This window comes from Oryzias latipes, chromosome 23 (genome assembly GCF_002234675.1).
Source record: "Oryzias latipes chromosome 23, ASM223467v1".
Lineage (NCBI taxonomy): Eukaryota > Metazoa > Chordata > Actinopteri > Beloniformes > Adrianichthyidae > Oryzias > Oryzias latipes.
The window spans coordinates 14,346,489-14,366,300 of record NC_019881.2 but is presented as its reverse complement, the minus strand read 5'-3'; the positions used below and the strand labels follow the sequence as shown (position 1 = coordinate 14,366,300).

Genomic DNA, 19,812 nt, shown 5'->3' with positions numbered 1-19,812 from the left:
CTGAATGAAGCCCTAAAGAAAAGAATTCACATTTGTTCCCCAGAATGTCCCCCTTACTAAAGGTGGAATAGTTTCAGTCACAAAAAGAGAATCGCAGAACTTAGATAAAAACTTTAATTTACTTCAATCAGGCTGAAAAATTGAAATAAACATTTGTTTTATTTAAAAAATATGTGGATTTTTCTTTGTTTAGCGCTGTGCTGGTGTACAAGTCAAGTCGTTTAGGTCACAATGATCCTTAAGTCAAAAGTCCAGTGGTGTTTGATGTAACCCTTGTGGTATCCTAGGCAGTTCAACATTGGGAGTTGGGTCACCTAGACCCACTAGACAGTGCGCTGAACCTTTTTTCTTCAATGATTTGTGATCTTCACTGGTGTCCATGGATTACATCATGAAATCTTTCCACCTTTCTCCACCTTTGTCATGGTAGTGAGAACACGTCAATGTAAGGGTGGCGTCATCTAAGATAGCACAAGGGTTAAAGTTTCAACATTTGCACTCATGAAGCCGGCAGGTTTCTGGTGTCGTCTGCCCGTAGTTATGTGTCTAAGTCCTCCAGAGGAGGAGGTGTGATGCTCTGCTGACCCCGAGCAGAATCTAGAGTTAGAATTTTCCAACAGTTTGAGGCATCTGGTAGAAGGAGTTTAACATTTTTAAGTTTGAAATATTCTCAACGGAGCAGAAAAGCTTTTGTTAAAACTCTGTTTTTAGTGAAAAGATGTATGAAAAATAAAAGTTTGAAATGATCCTAATATCATGACGTAATGTCTGTATTAAACAAAGAGTCACATGGTGGGAGAAATGCCTCATATCCAGTGTGAAAGCGGTCCTGCTCGTGTCAGCACACACTTTGTTGGCTGCTGTCTCTGCTGTGACTCGAGTCTCCACCGCGATGCCGTGAAAAGTCCAGAAAGATGCCGTCGTGCTCCTGCTCAGAGTCCAGCGACGCCGTGCTGTGATCCACCGCGATCTCTGGACTGGAAGCCGGACTCGGGCCAGAACTTGTGTCTTGTGCAAGTAATTTGGAGGAAGAGGGGGAGTCAAACTCTGGTGAGTCAGTGCATCGAGAATCCTCTGAGGATGCGGAGGGAAGGATGGATGGGGAGGGATGCTGCGTTTGCAGAAGGTGCAGCACTGTTGGACTGCTGGGGGTCTGCAGGTCTTGGTTAGAGGTTTGGGTGTCTGCATAAAAAAAAAACAGCAACATTTTTAGGTTTTGGAGAACGATATTGATCAAAACTGTTCATCTTCACAGGTCTTTGACCAGTTTTCATGAAAAAACAAAAAAATAACTTCTCTGTGACTCAGCTTATCCATCCTCAGGTCAACAATTTTTAATTTCTGTCATTTATCAAAAAAAAAAGATTGAAAACAAAAGCAATAAAATATGTTCAAATAGGTCTAGAAGCTACACAAGATATATATATATATATATATATATATATATATATATATATATATATATATACATATATATATATATATATATATATATATATATATATATATATATATATATATATATATATATATATATATGTATTTTTTTTACTAATTCCTGCTCAAACTTAAGCAGGAATGAAAACTATACTAAGTTCTTGCGATTGCACTTCCATAGAATTTAAGTCTAAGCATTGAGGGGAATAAAAGGTTGTTTTTTTCCCCCAAAATTCTTTCTTATGTTGACTTTATGATGTGGTTTAGATTATATTCAGTCAGGCAACCTTAGATCTTTTTGTTCTTAAATGCAGACATCAACGGCAGCCAAACAAACCCAAACCATAATGACCCACTGCCATGCTTTGATGGTGCCAGATTTATTTTTATGCACTTCAGTCTCACCTGTCTACAGTCAGTTTATCTGATGTGGTTTGTTTACATACATTTTTGCCAATATTTAATAATGCTGTAACAATCTGTTGGAATAATATGATAAATAAAAACGTTTAAATACTGTCTTCCTGCTATAATCTTTACATGTCAATGTGCGATTTTGTAGTTTCAATACATCTCATTGCCACGCTTCTGTAGATTGTTGACTGTCCAGCTAAAATGTGAGAAGAATAAATTAACATTTTGCTTTTTCTAAAGGTCTGCACACCTGGTAAGTAATTCCTCAAGGACAACAATTAGCACTCACTGACTGCAAATTACTGTGAAATCTAGTGAAAGCAGGGTGTCCTGGCTTCATTTTCTGCTCTTTTTTTACCTTAAATATTGTTAAGTAAATGATGTTACAGTACAATAGTTATATTTTGTTCGTTATCGTGTTCACTCTCATTATTGGGTGACCCGCATTCATTTGCTGGTTTTTCTGATGCATGTCAAGTTTCCTCCCACCTGAGAGAGCAGCAGACGTCGTGGAAGCTGGGGAGAGGCTGGCGAGGCTGGGCGTGCTGCTTTGATCGAGTTTCCTGGCAATGATTTTAGCCAAGGGGCTGCTCTCCTCCACGCACGAGGGCATCTCGCAGACGGAGTGACGTCTAATGCTTGTGGCACTTCCTGTAGAGGTATCGGGGTCATACTCCACTAAAGGAGACAGCATGGGAACGTTGTAGCTCTTAGAACGGACCACCGGGTTTTTGACTGTCGGAGAGTTTCCTGCTTTGGGACAAAAAGAGGGCCGCAGGCTCTTTTCTGCAGAGAGTGAGGAAGGAAGAGAGTTTTGTGGATAATTCCTAAATAAAAACATCAATTCAAATAATAATTGTATTCATTATAAAGACGCAGCACAAACAGGAACATCTTTCTTAGACAAGCTGACACACCTAACCAGCAGGAAGAGCAGTGCAGATTGGAGGATCCATCTCTGGAAAATAAGCCATGAGTCCCGAGGTATGGAGAGATGACTTTTTGGATAAGTGCCTCCAAACGAAGGTAGTCCTCTGTTACACCTTTTGATTCATGGACACCCTGGATTAAAAGCAAACACACTCTAACACAAGTTTGTTTTAGCTGGAGATTCGCTCATCTCCAGGCAGAAAACATTTCTGACGAGAAAAAGAAGGATTTAATGAACCATTAATGAGCTGGCTGAATGTTTATTTAAAAAAAATATGTTTTTGTAACTTTCTAATTGCAATAATCTAATTTAAACGAAGATACTATATCCAAACAACAGCTCGAAATCTGTGATTGTACTTGTACAGCAATTGAATACATTTGTGTGATTGTGATGTTGGGATATGAATAAGAGTATGTGAATGAGACTGTGACTGTAAAGCGCCATGGGCCGTCAAGAAAGGTGGAAAAACGTTGTACAAGTATACGCCATATTACCATAGAAGTATACTCTGCTACATGTTTGGAGGGTTAGCTCAAGCTTTAACTCTTGTGCTATCCTAGGCACTTTAACATTGGGAGTTGGGTCACCTAGACCCACTAGACAGTGCGCTGAACCTTTTGTCTTCAATGATTTGTGATCTTCACTGGTGTCCATGGATTACATGAAATCTTTCCACCTTTCTCCACCTTTGTCATGGTAGGAAGAAAACGTCAATGTAAGGGTGGGGTCATCTAAGATAGCACAAGTGTTAAGAGGTTATCAGTTATCATGATCAGAGCTCATTCTTTTGGTTTTAGTTTTGTTTGTGTATCTCACCAAAAGGAGAAAAATACCAATATCAGGAGCAGGAAAAGATTTTCATACAACCTTTTGTAATAAATTAGAAATAGTAATTAGTATCCACTGTCTGGGTAAGGTCAGACTCTTTTCAGATGGATTTCTTTCATTCAGATCTGTCTACATTTGATTTTATAAGGCCAGAGTACTGTTAGTCTGACACTGAAATCAGAGGGTCAAACCATTTTTTGACACTTTCTGAAACATTAACACAACTCTGCAGACACACAACACGTGGTCTTCTCTGCAGTGTCTTGCAAAACACCAAAGAGGAGATCAATCAAGTTTCAGTTCTGTGAATCACCAAGCCCATGCATGAAAACCACAGCACAGAACCAAACCACATGAATAAAGCAGCCCTAAATGGCCCAGCGTCACAGTTTCCTAGCAGAATAAAAAGGAAAATTACTAACAGATGAAACTTAGAGGCAAAAAAAAGAAAAACCCTCAGCTTGTATTCCGTGTTGATTTTTATCCCTTTTCCTCTGTAATCCTTGTGCTATCCCAGGCACTTTAATAATGGGAGATGGGTCATTTAGACCCACTAGACAGTGCTCTGAACCTTTTTTCTTCAATGATTTGTGATCCTCACTGGTGTCCATGGATTACATGAAATCTTTCCACCTTTATCCACCTTTGTCATGGTAGGGAGAACACATCAATCAAATGTAAGGGTGGGATCATAGGATAGAACAAGGGTTAAGCTGCCCTACTTTCCAGTATCTCTTCATATGTTTGCAGTTAGCAGTGTCTATATTTATTTTTCATACATTTTCTTCACAGTCACGCAAAAATAAAAGAGGCAGAATAGATAAATATACTGTGCTTTCTATTTGTGTGTCTTTTGCATGCACACCACCCTCCCTCTGCCTCGCTGCCCTCTTGGTCTGAATCTGGGAGCAGAACTGGGTCAATGAGTCACCACAGACGAACCCAAACATGAAGAGAAACAGACACGCTCCTGGACTCACAGAGCGGACATGAGGGTCACAGCCATGCTCCTCGGAAATCGCTTTTTTTTTTAAAACAATGAAGGTTTAATTCAGTCAACACTTTACTTTAAGTCATATCTAGAAGATGAGCAAACAAATATTAAAGCCTACGTTTAAACAATTTATAATAAGACAAACATAATCGGAGACAACATGTTGAGTTTATAAGGTGTAAAGAAAGTATTTTAGCTTGTTTACTCAAAAAAAGAAAATAAATGCATAAAACAGGGCTGATTGAGATCTGTAACAGCACACAAGACAGATGCTAAAAATGTAATTGTATCTAAAGGATTTTCTCTGTTGGAACCGTTTCCACTTAGATTCCATTTATATATAGAATTCAAGAAAATGGCATTAAACTTTTGTCAAAAGCACAAAGCTCTTACACTGTAGCAAAACTGTATCTTTGTAGTTAGATAGCATCATAAAAGAGAAACACTTCAAATTATAAAGACCCACTCTGATGAAAATCATCAAATAGACAAATAGATCCATATTTGTTGTTGTTTTTCCCTCCCAAACTGGCATCTGGCATGATGGGGTTAAATTATTTCCTTTCAGTAAGTTGACAGTGATCTAGCTTTCTTTCTGACAACTAAAGCTCAGCTGAAATTGAATCGTACAACAGTTAAATGATCCAAAAATCACCTGTAAAGTACAGAACTGAAAAGCTGTAATGGGAATCTTCACATCTCAATGAACTGAAATAATGTTATAGAAAAAGCAATAGAGCTGAACTCCTCCACAAAGCTAAAGCTCCAGAATAATGGAAATACTTAGGCTCAGTTTCTAAGCAAACAATTACATTTGCTTGATAGTTAAGATAATCTAAAAATGGAATAAAATTCACACGTGGTGTTATATATGTGCAAAGTCTTGGAAAAGAAGAACGGCCCTTCAAAAAGCTGCATAAGTTAAGCCATTAAAAAAAGGGCTACAATGAGTTAAAAGTGCAAATAAATACATAATTTTTCAAATTTTCTTAACATTAAATTTGTGGAATTTCAAAATATGTCCTTTATCTAGGAACAGATGGTTTCCCTTAAGTCTATATGTGAATATATGAGGACATAATTAGATAAATATATAATAAAATAAATATAACTGTTTCTCCATGTTTTTGTGTTCTTGTTAGGATGTCACCACTTTAATCTTCAGTGTAAACATGGATAATTCACACAGGCGTGTGTGTGTGTGTGTGTGTATGGGGGGGAGGGGTCATGGGAAGACAACTTTGTGTTCACACTCTGATTATTTCCTGTGGGGTCCCTTTGCGAGGAAAAAAGCTCAAACTTTTCCTTCAAAAGCAAAAGGTCACTCTCACTTGCCTTAACCATCAGTGTCCTTTTAAACAAAAAGAAAACAGCAGGAGGGCGTGTCTTTCTTTACCTGTAGTATTAGCAGCATTTGAATGATGGAGGGAGGAACTCTTGCTCGGGGTCGGGACAGAGCCTCGTCCAGTTTCAAGTTGAGGGCGATGATGTTCCGAAAATGGAGGAGCGCCAGCTGACGGACAGACGGCTCCTTTCCCTAAAGACGTACAGAGACTAGAGTCAACACGATGAGGCTGTCAGAAGCCTGGGAACGTCTTCAGGGCTAGGCATACTTGAACGGGGTAGAAGATGGCCTGCAGCATGGACAAAACATCACAGAAGAAGAAGTCCCAGATTTCTGCTAAAGAGTCCAACAACTTCTGACCTAAGATGAAACAAACACAGCAGTTAACTAACCAAACAATGTTTTAAGACCTACTCCTCTCACCTTTTGATCGGTTTTTAAAAGTGTTCCCAGTGGTCTCTTATTTGGGATTATGCCATTTTTAGCTCAAATCAAGAATACTGTTATTTTTCTAGGACATAGTTTCTGCAGAGCAGCATTAGTTAATTTCACCTCTAAGTTATGGGTGGGACTGCTGGTGCGGAGCAACCACGGCCCCCCTTCCCATCACCCATAACTGATCTCTGTTTACACGCTCTCCTGCTAGCCTACAGCCCCTCACATCCCCAAACTAATATTACCAGTGCAACAAAAATGGTGAGTGACATCAGACCTATCCAGCCGTACAGTTTTGAGACACATACAAAGACGTACGGAGGGGTTAATGGCCGACGAAGTGTGGATTATCAGCAATTAACGCACGACGTGGAAGCCTGAAGCATGAAGCCTGAAGCATCTACGCAAGGAGCATTAATGCTGATAATGCACACTTCAAAGGCCATTAACCCACTTAAACCATGGTCAATAAATAAATATTCAACCAGTTTTTAGTCCTTTATTCTTGTTATTTTTACAGTTTGGATCAATTTTTCACAAAAAACTGACTATTTGCATCGCTGCAGTCAAGGTCCAGTGATATAAACCGATATGTGTGTATATATACACTATATATAAAAACACACACATGCTGATTGTTACAATGGTTAACCCTTGTGCTACATGTTTGGAGGGTTAGCTAAAGCTTTAACCCTTGTGCTCTCCTAGGCGCGTTAACATTGGGAGTTGGGTCATCTAGACCCACTAGACAATGGTCTGAACCTTTTTTCTTCAATGATTTGTGATCTTCAATGGTGTCCATGGATTACATGAAATCTTTCCACCTTTATCCACCTTTGTCATGGTAAGGAGAACACGTCAATGTAAGGGTGGGGTCATAGGATAGCACAAGGGTTAAAGAAAGCATCAAATAAGAGAAAAAGTTCACCTGTTACGGCTTGTTTTTGTCCAGATGATGGAGCTAAAGTTTGTTTTAAAGAAGTCAGTACATTGATATAGAAAATTTAAGCTAAGTGACCTTAACTTATTTTTAGCCGTGCTGTTATCACTGTGGATTATCACTTTTTAATGCACAGCCAGCAGCCAATCAGAATCAAGTATTCACCCAGACCATGGTATAAACTGAGTTATCTAGTTATCTGAAACTAGATGCATTAAAATGGAACGGAGCAGGGAGCTTGTGACGCACTGATTGTATTTTCTAGGTCACTTTTTTCAGATTGTATTTTCACATCTGCTCCTGATTCAGAACTATTCAAATAAAGAAATACTTAGAAATCATTTTTTAATCTTTATTTTCTTTATATATGTCCTCCATCATAAGAAAAAAGCCACAAAAAGTGTTAAAAACACCACAAAAACAAGAATTTCATTGGAGTGGGTCTTTAGGGTCTAAAAAATGCCATATATACTGTAACTACAAGCTGCTATTTTTGGTGTAAAAAAGGTATTTCTTCATACATTTTCTTTGCCTTCTATGAAAGAGAAAGAGCACTTTCCAGCCTTCAAGAGGTAAAATTTACAGACCCACAATAAAGTAGTTGCACCTATTTCCTTTTTTCTTTTTTTTTTACTTTGGGGGAGTCAGAACAACTGGTATTTCAGTTTCTGTGGTGTGTCTTATCTCCAATTTCTCACTGTCTAGATGTGACACTGACGTAAAAGGATCACTTCCTGTCTGGTTGCTGTGGCAACCGTGCTAAAAACCTGTGACAGTCAGTGCATGAGTGTGTGTAAAAGTGTGTGTGCACATCTTGTCATTTCAGAAGGTGTTTCCAATAAAGGTCACCCTGTACCGGATTCTTTTCATTATCTCTTTTCTTGCTTTTTTTGTGTGCCCATGTGCACGTATGTTTGTGTGTGTGTGTGGGGTTGTGTCCTTCAGTGAAAGTCACAGTTAAGAGATAAAGGCATGTTCTCACAGTTCAAACTAATAGCTAACTATGCATCAGATATTTTAGTCAATTATTATTTTCTTCAGGTAAACTGCATCTCAGACAATTTTAGAAAAGACCTCAGGCTTGGATATCTCCTTTAGGGAAATGCCTTGACAGTAAATTTAAAAACTGATAAGATTTTAAGGCAGGAAACAGGATTTTTTTTCCTTAAATGAAGATTATAAAACTGCCTTTTAGTTACCAATCTTCTGTAAAAGTTCCTTCTTTCAGTGACTGCTGATGAGGACAGAAAGAGTTTTTCATTTCGTTTAAATGTAAAATTTGATATAATTTGGTTTCACAAAGATCGTGAATTCACAGGGCTTTTTACTTCCTTCTCTTCTTGTGTTTGGGTTTATTAAGCATAACTGTTGCTTTAATTCGTGTGTGACAATGTGTGTGTTTGGGGGGGCAGCAACAGAAAGGTAAGTGAAGCTAGGTTCACATCGTGCGCGGCAACTTACCTTCAAGCGACCACTTCCAATAAAAAGTCTATGTAAACGCGCGCTCAAATGTGCATTTTGGGCTTCCACGTTCAAAACTCATGTTCACGTTAAGCTGCGCATATGACATCAAGTCTTTCATATATCATCATGGATTAAATTCTCAAGATTTGACGTGTCAAACTTGCGGTGTGGAGGAGAAACGGATTTTTCACATGCATGTGCTCTGAAGCACTGAAGTTTACATTTGGATGTCAATGTTGAGTTTTTGTTCTTGCATGACTTTTTAAAGTTATCTAACCAATGTTATGCGTTTTCCAAGCGATGGCAGCTGTGCAGTAACGTTAATTGCGTAAATGATTTTAAGAATCAGTAGTCGAAAGGATGTGAACACTGGAGCAAAAGCTCTAGTGTAAAAGTGTAAAACGGTTAAGGGCCGATGGCTTAAATGGAGGGTTTGGGCAATCAAAACTTTAATCAATCAAACGAGCTTTTAGGGGTCAGCGTGTTCTTTAAAGCAGTGTTTTTCAACCTTTTTTGAGCCACGGCACACTTTAACCCTGAAAAAAATCCCGCGGCACACCAGCATCCCAAAAAAAAAAAGCAGAAATTCATGGTCTGTATTGATCGACAGCCCCCCCCCCCCCCCCCCCCCCCCCCCGCAATCTCACGTGAATTTTTGTGATAATTGTGGCAGAAAAAGCAGGAAGTTGCGGCTGTTTTTTTCTAAGAGATGAACCAACAGCTAAAGCTCGTCTTTAGCTGGTATATTTGTTAGAACTGAGCGACTTTATCAGCAGAATTAAGAACAAGGAAGTGAAGACTTTAAGCACTTCTGATTGGTCAGACTGATGACATGTGATTAAGCCTTCAAGAATGATTGGCAGAGACAGTTAAAGGGACGGGACTTTTCCTTACACAGTTATAGCTGCAGCTAAATCGCGGTACCGTGATTTTTATCAAAATGTCTTTAATAGAATTAAATAAACACAAAGAAAAAGTAATTTTAAGATCTTTTATATTCATAACTACTCAGTGTTTTATCAGGGCCTGTTTGGATGAACAAAGAGCTGATTTCCTGGAGATGGAAAATGTTTTTAGATCAGTTAATGAGGGCAATCTCTCCACGGCGCACTTGACCATCTCCCACGGCACACTAGTGTGCCGCGGCACACTGGTTGAAAAACACTGCTTTAAAGGACCAGAGAGTTGCTTCCTTACAGGTTCAGGTTAGTAAAGATAAGTAGGTTTATGAACACTATGAAGTTTATAACCTTTGTGCTCCGTCGGTGGAAAGAGCTGGACTGGATCAGGTATGTTCAGTCAGTCCGACAGTGGAATACGACCTTTACCTTCGTAGAAGTGAATCTTGTCCCTCAAAATGACCATCCCTTTGGTGAGGAGCTGGTTCTGGAGGTACTCAGTAAAAAAGGAGCCCAGCTCAGTCTTCAGCAGCTGCCTGGGAAATAAGACAAGACTTAGAACAAAGCCTGTAGACTAAAACTAATCATGGGGTCTTTCCATGGGAAAACAGAAGTGTGTCAACAGCAGCTGACTCAGGAAATGAGAAAAGATGTTGAGCACACAGAAGAACAGGAGCTCCAGAAAGATGGGAGCCTTATAAAAAAGCGAGCTACAACCAATAAACTTGGGGGGGGGATCATATTTAGTTGTTCCATCTTTGAATTTAGTCTGCAGCAACCTGTTCGGTCTTCAAATTGGGTCATTTCAAACCCCACAGCTGTGTCGACTCCGTCTTCTATTGCACTAAATAACATGTTTTCATGTACACAGCCGTGTCTTGTTTACTGTAACAGTCACCTTGCAGTTTTGACAGGCAGGGCTGTCTCACCTGCCCTGAGCCTCACACAGATAACAAACACAAAACACACAGCAGTGTGTTTCACCTCCGCCTGTCCTTTTCCCTCCAATCAACCACTGAGCAGGAGTTTCTAACTCCGCGGACAGTCGGCTGTAAGTGTTACCATGCATGTGCTAATGTTAGGGTTTAGGTAAACACCAGATTTAGAATAGAAAATGACTGTAATTTGGTCAAATATCCTTCCAGTTCTGAGGAAATGATGGAGGAAAGCTGACCTTACACCTTCGTTCAGCGTGTAGAGTTCGTTTTCTCCCAGCTCCTTCCTTTGGAAAACGGAGATCACGGCATCGTGGATGCTGAGAAGAAAAAAACATATTTATATTAGAGGTAACTCAAAGACGAGAAGAGAGCAAAGACAGAAGCGTGACCCTTTTCTGTTTGTGGTCAACATGCCATGACCGAAGACTTTCAGTTTCTGCTATCTGGTGTAAAATAAAGCACACAACAAACACGAGCAGGGAGCAGAAGGGAATCAATGAGGCAGAATGATACGACAAGAGTGAAGGAGCAAAGGAGAGGTTGTGATTGACTCTGAAGGAGTCTTTATGAATATGCTATGTTTACTATACATGAAAAAGTCGTGTGAGTGTGAGTGTAGATAGATAGATAGATGACTTTATTAATCCCACAATGGGGAAATTTCATTTATCTGTGGCAGCAACACGACATTCAGAAATAATCTATATAATATAACATCAATAAAGGACATCACATTGACAAATGACATTTATATTAAATAATTAAAAATATTACTAAAATTATAATGAAAAATTATTATCAAAAATGAGATTAATTATTAAATAAAGAAATAAATATTACATATTAAATTGTATGAGTGTATTTTAAGCAGAATCTGCTGAGCAACGTTTTTCAGGACAAACAAGGAGCCCTCACCTGTTCCAGGTTGCATTGGCACCGGCCCTCCTCTGCTGGGTCCCTTTGTCCCGGCTGCAGTCGTCTACCAGCACGTTCCCCCCCTTTTCGCCCCCTCCCGCTGACGCTTTTGGCTGCGACAGGTCGGTCAGGCTGGAGGACGAGCCGGTGCCCAGCCGCAGTTTGCTCTGGAGGCTCCTTGAGATCAAGCAGAAGGAAAGAAGAAACGGATATGAATATTAACATCTCCATACGTTTAATAAAGATATAAAAATGATGCTTGTCTGAAGAAACACAGTATAGGGGGTCACAGAATGATACAAATGAGATGGCCCTACAGGGAGTCAAAGGTTGGATAAAAAAAGTTTCTGTTAGCAAAGCATTCAAACAAGCCTCTCAACCTTCCTTTCTTTGGATTAATAGGACAATTGGAGCTAAAAAAATCTTCCGCTTCTTAATAAAGTTATATTCTAAAGATTTTCAAGTATTTACTACAGTCACATTTTCCCAGAGTCCTCTTTAAACTTGCATTAGCAATACTTACTCTAGAAAATAAACTGGTAGCACACATCCCCTTCCATGACCGTGAGAATCATGGATCCTAATGAAAGGAAAGCACCTCTTCATCCCTCCTCTTCGTCTCTTCCTTCCACTTTCAAAGAAATGCCAGCGTGGCCCTTCCCCACCTCTCTTTCTTCCCCTCTCTTTGCCAGTGTGTGCCAGTCGGTGACCATGTGACCCCCTTAGCTTTTGTGCCAGACAAACAAAGGAACCCTTTCAGGTTTAAGGGTTACAAAGAGAGTGGGGAACGATTTGAAGGTGACACACATTTCCACTTTTTGTCTCTCTGTGTGGGCCCACAAGGTCCTCCCATCTTTCATCGATTATTGATCACTGCTTCTTAATTTTTTGACTCATTTAAGATGAAAAGTTTTTTTTTTTTATTCAAACATAAAGAGGAAAAAAAGGAAACAGAAGCAAAAGTGCATCTTTGTGAGTGTTGCTGCTCTGTCTGTCAACCTGGATCTTAGTTCAGCTTCACATAAATAGGTCAGTGTGAGAAACAGGAGCCCTGGGCACCGACACACACACACACACACACACTCACAGAGATGAGGGCAGGCACACACTTCATGTCAAAGTGAGTTTTCAGATTCTCTAAGAAAAGAAGGTTCAGATCTTTACGTCACACCACCGAATGTTCTCTTCCAAAGACTTCAAGATGAAGAGGTTGAACCAGAACCTTAGGTAGAGGAGGAAAATGTCTTTTTGGACTCCAGTTAAGGACGCACTCCAATAAAAATGGCGCTTTTGGTGTTTTTAACATGTTCTTGTCGCATTTTTCTCAGGACATATAAAAAGAATATTAAGCTTAAAATTGTATGTCTGAGTATTTCTTTACACAAATCATTGTGAATCAGGAGCAGATGAAAAACGCTGTTGGAAAGAGATTCTGGCTCCCTGCTCTGCTCCATTCCTATGCATGCACTGTAAACCAGAGTGTGTAGACAGATGGATGCTGACACTCTGTGTCAATGGTTCCGCCCACGACTCAGAGGCAAATTTGTTTTTTGAATGTATATATGTTAACAGTTTTTGGGAGGATTTTTTTTCTTGGTGCTCCTCAAAGTTTCCCTTTCCTATTTCTATTCAATTACAAAAGGACGTCATATTATTTGGAGTAGATTCTGGTGATAATCTATTTGATTTGACGTTCAATACTTTATTAATATCTGGGAAATTTTTCATTCATAAGAGAAGATTTTTTAAAAACCAAACCATTATTCAATAAATTTCATAAAGAGAACAGTTTATATTTTAAATCTCTGAAATTAATACAAACAAAAATGCAAAAAATAGTCTATTTTCATTGAAGATCACATGTTGTATGACAATCCCTAGTATTGTAAACTACAATTTTAATGTTATTTATTTATTTATGTATTTATTTATTTATTTACTTATTTATTTGTATTTTATTCTTTTTTATTTCTGTCTGTTGTAGCTATGTGTATATGTTTGTTTTGTGTATCTCATTGACCCCTGACCCCCATGAAGGACACCAAAAAGACATATTCTTACCTCCTAAATGAGCCCTCTCGTTCCATGCTTGCCTCGACAGATGGCTAAGAAGCGCCTGGCAGCTGCCACCAACAAGCACTCATCTGGAAAAGAGAGAAAAACGAGAAACTTTAGTTTGTCAAAAACAACAAGCAGCCTTAAATGCCTGATTTATTAAGAATGCATAAATGATAAGTGACAAACAGAGGCAAATACAAAAGATCGAGCTTTGTTGTGACAAGAATCAACAGTTTTTTCTGCACACTGCACCGCCTGCAGACGCTACAAATCACACTTTCACTTGTGGCTTTAATTTTTTTGGCTGCAATGCATGCATGCAGCAAAGTTTTCGGAGTATTAGGACATGAGTGGCATGAATTTTGGGGATATGGTAAAGCTAAGGTCGGAGCTAACATATGTGGCAACAAAATCAGGTGCAGACTTACCATTAGGCAAAGGTGGAGGAGTGCCTGGAGCCCCAAGCTGAATGCATAAAAAAATGTCTAAAATAATTTCCATGCCCATTATTGTTTAACTCTGTCATAATAAAGCCTGAATCACTGAAATAACATAAAACTGCGAATGTGAAAGTGTTTCGTCCTCCCCCCCATCCCTATGTAGCAAATGGACTATTCCGGCAACAGCAAGTTAGATTTATCTATAAAGTACATTTCTTTAACATGTAAATGTGATTTCAAATTTTAGATACTGTCATGGTGCAGGGTGGCTCGAGAGCCGGTTGGACCCAGACGCAGAGGCGGAGGCATGAGGATCAGGGGCAAAGGGGTTTAATGCGAAACACAAACGAAAAGCGCTGCAGAGCAGGATCTCAGAACTGAAACATAACTCACTGTGACGTGGCAAGAGAACAAGGAACTTGGCATGACAAGACGAGAACACCAGAACAGGAACACTAATGGACCAACACAGGAGGAAGGCAGAGACAAGACTTAAATACAGACAGGGCAGACAAGACACAGGTGGACACGATCAGGGCTGATGGGGACCAAAGGAAGTAAAACTCAAGAAAACAGACAAGACAGGAGACTTTCAAAATAAAACAGGAAACAGAAACAAGACAGAACAAGGACCAAAAACAAGACAAGTTCAAATCATGACAGATACTTATCAAAACATTTGGATTCTTACATTGACAATGTCTAAAAGTGGATGAGTAATAGAAGTTGTTCGATGGACATTTTCTAAAAATAAAAAATAAATAAACTTAAGATGAATCCAAATGCTGCTGGGGGCCTCATGTTGGTGTTTGCCTCAGGCCCCCAAACTGCTAAGTCCACCACTGGACAAAAATAGATGGATGCAGAGAAAGAAGCCATCTGATGAATTTACATTCCAACCCAAAGCTTTTCTTCACACTTACTGTGTGAAGAAAACTAAAGGGGCCCCCTCAAAGCATCCAAAGGTGCCCTAAGCTCTGGCTCTGTCTGTCTGCAGCTTCAAATGCCACAGTGTGGGTTTCATGAATGGTGCTCCGGGCTTTCACTTCTGCAGCATGTTTCAGGTGTTAGGGAGAAAAGGCAAAGCAGAGGTCTGCCCATCACTGAAAGCCTCCTCTCAGTCTCAACAGCAGACACTGGCAGCAGATATCAGAGCTGCTGAAATGAACACCAGTAATCTGCTTCATGATCTGGAAAAAGCACGCACACCCTCTCTGACAGCGCTGCACAGCTCCGAGTTTGGTCTGCTCTGCGCTTCAAACCGCAGGTTGGAGGTCTCACACACACACACACACACACACACACAGCCCTCTGCGTGTGAGAACCTGTGTGTGTGAACTTTATTCAACGAGCAGATCAGTCACACAAGACAGGATTTCATCCAAACCGAGCGAACAAAGATTGATTTAAAAATACAAACAAACTTACTTCTCGTCCTCTTCTCCGCTTCAGAGCATTTCAACGAGCACACAAATGAAGAGGTCCAGCGTCTGAGAGCTGCTGTCCGCTGAGGGCGTCTGCTTCTCCGCGTGAGCCGTCTGCGAGAGAGAGCGGAAGAGAGAAACCTGAGAGGCGGCGCGCGCCTGGATCAGGGTGCGCGCGTGCAGGTTTCTTTCAGAGCAATTCGTGAAGGTAAATGTACAGTTTACAGAAGAGTTTGGAGTTCAGCCTTTAGAAAAAAACAACAATTTTTTGGTGACTTGAGGTGATATTTTCAGGCAGGAATGTTTTTTATTTTTATTTAAAACTTTGAAAAGTTAAAGCCTAAGCAGATCAAAGGTTAGAATGAATGCAGCTCTTATTAGTTCGCAATCAAGGTGTAATTTAGCAATGTGTAAATATATTTCCTTCGCTTCAATTTTTATAATATTTTAAATTATTTTAAACGTATTTTATATATGTAATTACCTATTATATATGTAACAACCAGACTGTTGCATTTTGCACCTTTTTCCTTTTCTCATTTTACTATTTCACACAATACTGTAAATTGTATCTGGTGTGAATTCCATAAATCAATAACCTTTTTTTGGAGGAATATGGTTATCTGAACAAAAATGTGACTTTAAAAATGAAACAATACTTGTTTCAAAAATGAAAAAAAAAAAAAAAACTTAAATACAGGGGTTTAGGTCAATGAATGGGATCAAATCAGATCATTCAAAATGAGCCAAAAGGAATAGTATTGTCAACCACAAATTATTATATCGTTGTTAAAATGAATCGTTACACCCCCTACCTAAGTGTTGTTTATCACTATATGGCTTCCCATAAGTTCCCATAAGTGTAAGTCAAAATTGTATTTGGGGCCAAAGTGTCACCATAGCACAGCAACCCATAGGTGCAGAGTAAAATGTATTTACTCTGCCTTCAAAACCACAAATGTAACGTAGCAGGAAAATGATAAAGAAACCAATAATAACAAAGCTCAAACTCATGTAAATAGAATTTTGGTGGGATTCATGCTCAAGACTAATCAATGTTTCCAAAAGATATAATCATACATGATAAGTGTGTATTTAATAGATAGATTGGTTTTTATTTGTTGTTGTCTCAAGAACAAAGAATAGTGCTTCCTGGTCGGTGCAACACATACCTTGAAAACAACCCCTGGTTAAAAAAAACTAAACATGAACAGTGCTTCAATGTGTGTTTAAATTGTTAAAACCAGAGGGGAAAAAATATTAAAACTAATAATAGTTAATACGAAGAAAACTTCCACCGTATCGCAATTTACAAGAAGTGCAGGTTTAATGGTTCCTGGGCACGTTTAATGATGATGATGCTCTGTTGAGGCAGCAGGAGCGGTGGAGGGTTTCCAGGGTGGGGAGAGGGCAGCACACAACCTTTTGGACGGTGTTGCTAACCCTCTGGAGAGTTTTCCATTGAGCCGCTGTACAGCTGCTGAACCAAGTGCATTTGCAGTATGTTAGTACACTTTCTACGGTGGCATGTTAAAAGGTCACCAACAGTCTTTGGTTGATGTTATGATTCTTGAGTAACCTCAGGAAATACAGTCTTTTTTCAGCAGCTCTGTGCTGTTTGTAGTCCAGGTTAGGCTCTCCTGGATGTGAATTCCCAGGAAGAACCATTCCACCTCATCTCTACATTCTTGATTCTAAAAATAGTTTGTTGTTGTTTCTGAATACTTTTGATATTTCCAAATATTGTAATCTACCAGTGCTGGGTGCTCAGACTCTAATTGCAAGCCCTTTGTCTTTGTTACATTTGCAAGAAATCTCAAAAACTTGCATTAAGCATTTTTATGAGCAATGTTCTCATATGTAGCTGGAATAGTTGTTCTGAAGATGTAAAACCCTCTTGGTGCACATAAATCATGTCAGCAAGCATTCATATTAGGCCAAAGAGGCCACTAGTGTCAGGGTGCAGGATGTGGGGGATTCCACTTTGTGAAAGGGCAATTACCAGAAATTCACTAAAACCTTTCAAAAATTAGCCTTTGTTAAGAAAACAGCCAAATTATATTTTTGCTTAAATGAGTAAGAGTGTCAGTTTCAGAAACCAGCTGCCTGATCAGACCCTTATTCTTTGCTTAGATGGGGATTTTGAAGGCAGAACAAAATAAGAGCTATAGTATTGATTTAATGCTGAAATCATGCAAGCCTGCGCAGCATCAGCTTGCTGAAACACACTGAGTGCTTTCACTCAAGAGCAGAAAAGGCCACTCAGCAGCTACACCATAGCCTCTGTGTAAGTGTGGAAACGGAGGAGCTGCACCTTTAACCACACAAATGACCATCAGCAGCATATTTTCCTTCTAGTGCTCACTTCAATACATCTGCGTCACTTCTCCCAGACTACCTGCACTCTGCTCCAAGCCTCACCTGTTCCTCCCCCTGCATCTAATAAGGAGCAGCTTTATAAAGGGTCAAAGTCGGCGGTTCAAGGCCAGACCAAGTTCCAGAGGGCAAAACACACACACCCTGACTGACAGTTTTTCCTTTAGCATCCAGTCTGAATAAAGCCTGGCCCCTCGAACCTGAAGTAAATAGGTGACCTGAAAGTTGTTTTTTTTCCAGCTCGTGTTTGTTTATGCAAATGTTTTAGGTGCTACATTTTTGATAGATTAGCTTTACATATTTTTGTAGTTTGATTTGCCTTTAGTTTTCTCTCTATCAACAGAATCTATCACTGCACTTTGCTCCAAGGCACAGAGGCAAACCAACCCATACCACGATACTTGGATATTTAATAAACTTGTTTTATTTTGTCAATGTGGGACTTTTTGGTTTGTTACTGACCTCAAAATTCACGTTTTCATGGGAATCTTTACAGAAAAATGTGTGAAAGGAGTTCAACTATTTTCAAAGAGTTTCAAATGCAATTAATAAGTGTACTTTGGTTGATTGGCATGGTTCCTCAGAGTTATGAAACCTGTACGCTTCAAGGTTTTTATCTCACATCCTTCGCTACACATGCAACTCTTATAGAAAAAAAAGCTTTCTCTAGAGTTTTAAGGTGTTCCTGAACAGAGAGAGCGCTCGCCTCTTGGTTTCTGTTATTGCAACAAATAAAGAAATGATCAGAAAGTTTCACCTTTGAGGCGAACACCAAGACTTTGACAGTGAATATAGCCGGTTAACTAACTGATGCATGTTTGTCTGTGCTCAGACAAGGAAAGCAGCACACTGAACACAGATTGTAACACCATTGCTACCGAGAAGCAAGGTACACACCTGTTTGTTTGATTCTAAAAGAAAGATATCTAACATTACAAAAAAAAAGTATTTTTTCTGACCCACCATCACAAATCAGCACAAACCCGATTCTGCTTCAGGTCCATATTTGGTACATTAAAGAGGTTAAATGCCTCATTCAAGGGCAGCTAAATCGGGAGGTGGCTAACAAAAAAATAAACACACATTTATGTGACATTATAAAAGCATTTCCAACCATGACGAAGGTTACTAGTATTTATTTATGAGCAGGAGTAGTCACGAGTCTATTTTTTTTGGTTAAGAAATGCTTTAAACTATGAACACGCTCATATTAGGATGAACTAACTCTGACTTCTTCTGTGCAGCTGCACAAATACTACATTCTTTTCAAAAACATTTATTTGCAACTTGTCTCATTATTGCTCTTAATATAAGTATGGTTCCATTTAAACTATAGAGCAGATATAATTTGACGAGACTATGTTTTTTAAGGGTAATGAAATGTAGTTATCTAAATGCAGATCATGTGATTTGTGGTTAAAAATGTTGACTTTATTGATATTTTTAGATTAGTTAGGTGTTTTAAAGACATTTCCCTGAAAATCGTAATGTCTCCCTTGGTGTGTTGAGGACAAACACAGCTGTTTACCAAACACAGTTCACCATTCATGGATGGAAAAATTGGCCTGAAATTTTCCGTCCATTTCTCGCCACATAAAAAAAACAAAAAAAAACAAGTTTGCAGTCATAAGAAAAAAAACCTGCAACATCCCTTCAATGTCATTCCTTTAAAAAGAGTAACTTCAAACACAACCTCTTTATCAGACAAATTATTGCTTTGGTAAGACGAAGATGTAAAAGATTTCCATCACATTTAATGTTCTACCTAAATTTCATACTCAGAATTTTACAATAAATCCGATTCGTGTTTTTTGCAGCTTGTCAAATTATTTAAGATGTGTGGAAAACATTTACATAACTACAGCAGTGAAATGGCTGTTCTTGTCAGTTTACAGTCTGTAACTTCACCCACACATGTCCCACAATCCTCAGCATCCCGATGCTGTGAGCCTAAAGTTTGGAAGAAAAGAA

The 19,812-nt window shown here is 39.1% G+C and overlaps 1 protein-coding gene across 1 annotated transcript; it reads right to left on the bottom strand.

Annotated features, from left to right (window-relative positions):
• Nucleotides 1-385: 385 nt before the first annotated feature.
• Nucleotides 386-15,739, bottom strand: LOC101172297 (proline-rich protein 5-like). Its single transcript, XM_004083149.4, has 10 exons — nt 15,470-15,739; nt 13,605-13,687; nt 11,544-11,720; nt 10,865-10,945; nt 10,120-10,226; nt 6,221-6,312; nt 6,004-6,144; nt 2,769-2,913; nt 2,341-2,637; nt 386-1,182 (listed from the first exon to the last, which is right to left on the bottom strand). The coding sequence occupies exons 2-10, from the start codon at nt 13,628-13,630 to the stop codon at nt 839-841; spliced, it is 1,410 nt and encodes a 469-aa protein (XP_004083197.1). The 5' UTR covers nt 13,631-13,687; nt 15,470-15,739; the 3' UTR covers nt 386-838.
• Between the last annotated feature and the right edge of the window lie 4,073 nt (nt 15,740-19,812).